Source organism: Hypomesus nipponensis, chromosome 24 (genome assembly GCF_054491055.1).
Source record: "Hypomesus nipponensis isolate SF chromosome 24, ASM5449105v1, whole genome shotgun sequence".
Lineage (NCBI taxonomy): Eukaryota > Metazoa > Chordata > Actinopteri > Osmeriformes > Osmeridae > Hypomesus > Hypomesus nipponensis.
In genome coordinates this window covers 7,060,050-7,065,489 of record NC_140384.1, presented here as the reverse complement: position 1 = coordinate 7,065,489, position 5,440 = coordinate 7,060,050, and the positions used below count along the sequence as shown (strand labels likewise).

Genomic DNA, 5,440 nt, shown 5'->3' with positions numbered 1-5,440 from the left:
TCAACGCCAGATCAAAAGCACTCACAGCTGTGTCAGGGACAACCAAAAGCAGCGCTCCCATGTGTGGTCTCACCCTGAAACAGCATGACAAAGCTGGAACACAGGGGCCGTGAGCCCTTCTGTATCGGCCGGCTCTACGGAGGTACAGTGGTGTTGGAATGTAGTCTTTAATGCACTAAAAAAAAAATATACTGTAAGGATACATTTGACAACATTTGGGATTTATAAGACTCAAGTGAGATCAGTTCAGAGCGATCCGGTTGTGATTTAAGAAATCAAGTTGATGTTTATATTGAATGGGTGAACTTTAGAATACACCCACTGAAAAGGAACCCTAGACGATGGGCTAATCTGACCATCTGTTTCTTATCTGCTCCCTTTTATTTTTTTAATTTGTGAATTTATTTGTCTAACGGATCCTGGACCTGAAAGCAGCAGGCCTCCAATCTTCTCCCTGGGGAGGGAGTCTTCTCCCTGGGGAGTGAGATAGAGGCGGAGCCCTTCAGTAGGTGTGTGTGTGTGGGAGAGGGGGTGGAGTGGGTGTGGAGGTACTGCTGGAGGTGGGGGTGTGATTCTTTCATGGAAGTTTGCTTTTCCAACGACCTGTGCACATTAACCTATACCACTGACAGAAGATTAGGGGGGACTAACGATGTATTCGGATTCTATGGATGTAAGCAGGGAGGAGGAAAGAAAATGTATGTTGGTGTGGGCGCGCATCCACAAACACACATCCAGCACCAAGCACATAAGGGTACTCACCGCGGCTCATAGCCCTGCTCGCAGAGGGTCGCCGGGCTAGAGAGGACGGCAGGGAGAGCTGTGGAACGGTAGTTGTGTCTTGGCTGAGTGCAGCCTGGGCGCCAGCGCCTCACTGTTGTTGAGAGAAGGATCAGGAGTGTGGAGTGAGCCCAATCATCTGTGGACCCTGGGCATTCCGGCTCTCTCCCTCTCCCTCTCCCTCTCCCTCTCCCTCTCCCTCTCCCTCTCCCTCTCCCTCTCCCCCTCCCTCTCTCTCCCTTTCCCTCTCTCTCCTTCTCTCTCTCCTCTCTCCCCCTTCCCTCTGCTTTTCTTTCTCAGAATCAGAGCCTACATCAAAGGTGAGGGCTTTGTGCGTGTTGAGGCTACACTTCTGAGGAAGGTTTTCTGTTTCCAGCGACCATCAGCACCAACACAGTTGCATCACTGTAATGTTGATCTTAAAGGACACAAACAGGAGAAATATCCAGATTGTATCAAGGGGGGAGATCTGAATACCATTTTTAGACTGAGTGTCTCAAAAAGAGACAACTATGACTTTTCTGATTTTGTGAATGAAGCGTTTGATATAATAGTAATAGTAGAAAAGCATGTGTGCTAAGAATGTTGAAAGGTCCACTTCACATACTGTAAATAGTCAAACATTTGGACGGGATGAACATCACACAGCTGCTCCTCTCCCACAGTTCAACAGGTCTTGTTTTTACAAGCAGTGGATCTGGTGATTTTCAGTGGTTCTGTTGGTTGGTCACTTTCTATGTAAAGAAAGGATGTGAAAACTACACTGCATACACACACATCTGCACCTGAAAAAAATACATCTCACACTGTGGAAGATGAATAGTAGGCAACATGTATTTTTATTAAATGAAGTATTCAGTTCTATGACCTGCACTACACTAGAATATTCACCAGGTGGCGCATTTCTCGCAGATGCCAATCGAGCCTACAAATACCTTCAACAAGAACCGTTGCGCTTTGTTAACACAGTGATGAGTTGAGTTACAAACCTGATAATGTATCCGATCTCTGTGACAGAATGGGCCAAGGGAAAAAGTATGCTGAATGATTTTTGTGGGGGCAAGTATTCGCTAACCAACCTGCAGTATTAATTAAACAGTCTGAACAAATTATTGACGTGGTGAAAATATGAGTATTGAGTAGGATGCCTGTAGGATCAAAGCCCAAAAAGGGTTTGAGCCGGGTGTTTCCTTTTGTTTTTGTTTATCTTTAGTGTTTGCGAGTCTTTTATTATGGAAATTAATCCCTAGACGTGAGAATTAAATTCACACATCCCTTGAGCTGTTTACATTTAATCATCAATCCCGCAAAGGATATTCCAATTTGTCTACGTATATATTTTATTTCCAATCTGTTTATATTGGAACAAGCTTCTTTCGTTAAAATACGTTTCTTTATGTCCACATTCACATCATTATGTATACATTATAATCGTGTGTGGGTAAATACTTTTCTAAAATAGAGGGGGACAGATGGGGTGTTTTATATGTTGTTGGCAAGAAAATAGTACCATACGATTATGGAAGAGTTGTAAGGAATTTCATTTTGAACAAGGTCACTAAGTAGCCGGGACTTACCAAGGCCATCAAGTAAGGAATATTCTTTTAACATTCTAATTAAACCCTATAGGTCCAGTACTTTCGGAATATTGCCTGTCCCGACATGTCCGTAACTACCGTCCAACTGTGGATTTCACTGTTTGTGAGCATCAAATGTTTTTAAGAAACATTATTTTGCTACGTGTTTATAATATAGTCCAAGAAGATTATGGAAATGTAGGCCGGGAAGAAAGTAGTCAGTGGACCATTTTGTACAGGCAGTGCGAATCAAGTATAGGTATTCCATCATAGGCCGCTCTAGGTATTATATAAATTTCAATACGGTTTATATATACATTCACTAGAGAATTTTAAGCGCAATAAAGCGTGACGGGAGTCATCCCTGTGGAGTGTGTGCGCTGGAGAGGTGAGAGAAGGGGGGCAGTGAGCCAAGTGTTTAATGGGGGAGGGGGGTCGTACTGGGAGGGAACAGGGGGTGTGGATGGCTGAGTTTAAAAAGGCACGCAGCACCACCCTGCTCTCTCATTCAGCCTGCGTTCTCTCAGCTCAGCACGTCAACCCAGGAAGGATTCTCCACACTTATTGATGTTTGCAGTCTGCTGTTTCTTCAGCTGGGATTTTAACCAAAAAAAAAAACTTTTTAGTGGACTTCCAACTTTTTCCAATTCACTCACTGTTTGAAGTCATGGAGCTCAGTACTGCGGATTACGGGGACAGCTATGACTACTATGACGACAACGAAACTGCTTGTGACTACTCGGAGTGGAAGCCATCCTACTCCCTCATCCCTGTGCTGTACATGCTCATCTTTATCCTGGGCCTGTCCGGCAACGGCGTAGTCATCTTCACCGTCTGGAGGTCCAAATCCAAGCGGAGGGCGGCCGACGTCTACATCGGCAACCTGGCCCTGGCCGACCTCACCTTCGTGGTCACCCTGCCCCTGTGGGCGGTGTACACGGCGCTGGGCTACCACTGGCCCTTTGGCGTGGCCCTCTGCAAGATCAGCAGCTACGTGGTGCTGGTCAACATGTACGCCAGCGTCTTCTGCCTCACCTGCCTCAGTTTCGACCGCTACCTGGCCATCGTGCACTCACTGTCCAGCAGTAGGCTGCGCTCGCGAGGCACCATGCTGGCCTCCCTCGGGTGCATCTGGCTGCTGTCCGGCCTGCTGGCCGTGCCCACGCTGCTGTTCCGCACCACCATGGATGACCAAAACCGCACCATCTGCGCCATGGACTTCAGCCTGGTCGCTCGGAACCAGCGGCACGAGTCCCTGTGGATCGCCGGGCTCAGCCTGTCGTCCTCGGCGCTGGGGTTCCTACTCCCCTTCCTGGCCATGACCATCTTCTACTGCTTCATCGGCTGCACGGTGACGCGCCACTTCAACAACCTGCGCAAGGAGGACCAGAAGAAGCGTCGGCTGCTGAAGATCATCACCACGCTGGTGGTGGTGTTTGCCTTCTGCTGGACGCCCTTCCACGTGCTGAAGAGCATGGACGCCCTCTCCTACCTGGACCTGGCCCCCAGCGCGTGCGGCTTCCTGCGCTTCCTCCTGCTGGCGCACCCCTACGCCACCTGCCTGGCCTACGTCAACAGCTGCCTCAACCCCTTCCTCTATGCCTTCTTTGACCTGCGCTTCCGCTCCCAGTGCCTGTGCCTGTTTAACCTGAAGAAGGCCATGCACGGCCAGATGAGCTCCATGTCCTCCACGCTCAGCGCCCAGACGCAGAAGTCCGAGATCCAGTCTCTCGCCACCAAAGTGTGAGGGGAGGAGAGGGGAGGAGAAGGGGGAGGTGGGGCAGGGGGCCGCTGGCAGCCTCTTGTCTGCCGTCCTCGGGGAACGCGTGCTTCTCAAAGCAGAGACTTTCTGCGATCGTCATTCAGAGACTGGTTTAGCGAGGAGACGTTGAACCGTAAAACCGTTGGGGTTTTTAAACATGAGTTTGCATAGATTGTGTCTTCTGACTTGCGTGTGTTTCACCCTGAACTGGCGAGCAGATGCTGCAGTGGTTAGGGGAGTAGGCCGGGGTGTCAGGTCTGGTGTGGCTGCAGCTCTCTGGCCCCAGGACTCTGGAGCTGAAGCCAGCTGGCTGAGCTTTCAAGCTTCCCTTGTCCACAAACTTGCTGCAAATGACAAGGAGGTAAATATATTATCACAGTAAAAAAGATCATGTTTTTCTTGTCCTGCTTATGTTCTCCGTTACGCTATGAGGGACCATTTACAAATCAAAACAGACAAGAAAATCTTCGGAGGGTTTAATCGTGTTTTGTTCTGTATCAAGTCCAAATCTGTTTACACTGGGTAAATCACAAATGTGTACAGTATTTTCATACTTTTGCTGTTTCAGATGTGTTGATGTTTTGTTTGAGAAGCACTTGTCAAATTACTTCTTGTAAAAGGGGGAAAGTTTGCGTGCAACAAGGGCCTGCCAGGTCTTCTTTATCCTGTTGTTTGTGAAGGTAGAAGATTAGGTAGTGGTTTTGGGGGGGGGGTTACATAAGAACAGAAAAGGTGTTGCAGCTTAATTATATAGTTTGAGGAGGAGACAGGGGGCAGACAGGCAGATGGCAGCTGACAAATGTTGTCGGGGAAGGGGGTAATGGGAAGGGGGTGGGGGGGGGTTACAGTGCACTCCTGGTGCCAGGGGGAAAGGGATGTTTCATGAATGTTTTCATGTTTATCCATATATGTTTTATTTTTTGACATGCCTGTAACTAACTACTGTATTAAATGTGTTCTATGAATTGAATCTCTGTGGATCTTTTTTTGTGTCAAGTAAAAAATGTGGTCTGCTAATTTAGTTTGTTTCCAGTTAAAGAAAAGTAATCTGATTCAACATTGTCACGCAGGAAAATCACAACTCTTTTTAAGGGTGTTTCTGTGACTTTAATTCTATTCTTGAACTCTCCCATTTTCACCAGAGAGTATAGCATTTCAAGACCATCCTGTTATTTCAGTGATAAGGACTGCAGTTTCAGGATGAATATCTCATTCTTGGTTTAACACCATGACAGATTACAGAACTTTACTGAATTAAAACCGAAATCCAGATATAACTGAATTATGCAGAATAACATTCATCCCGAACATGGCCAATTGA

General features: G+C 47.3%; 1 protein-coding gene across 1 annotated transcript; it reads left to right on the top strand.

Annotated features, from left to right (window-relative positions):
- Positions 1 to 2,885: 2,885 nt before the first annotated feature.
- aplnra (apelin receptor a) lies at positions 2,886 to 4,923 on the top strand. The gene has a single exon (XM_084690421.1). The coding sequence runs from the start codon at positions 3,025 to 3,027 to the stop codon at positions 4,102 to 4,104; it is 1,080 nt and encodes a 359-aa protein (XP_084546547.1). The 5' UTR covers positions 2,886 to 3,024; the 3' UTR covers positions 4,105 to 4,923.
- Positions 4,924 to 5,440: the final 517 nt, after the last annotated feature.

Bases quoted from the DNA above. Each gene is read 5' to 3' on its own strand.
- aplnra (XM_084690421.1), top strand. From the start codon at position 3,025: ATGGAGCTCAGTACTGCGGATTACGGGGACAGCTATGACTACTATGAC.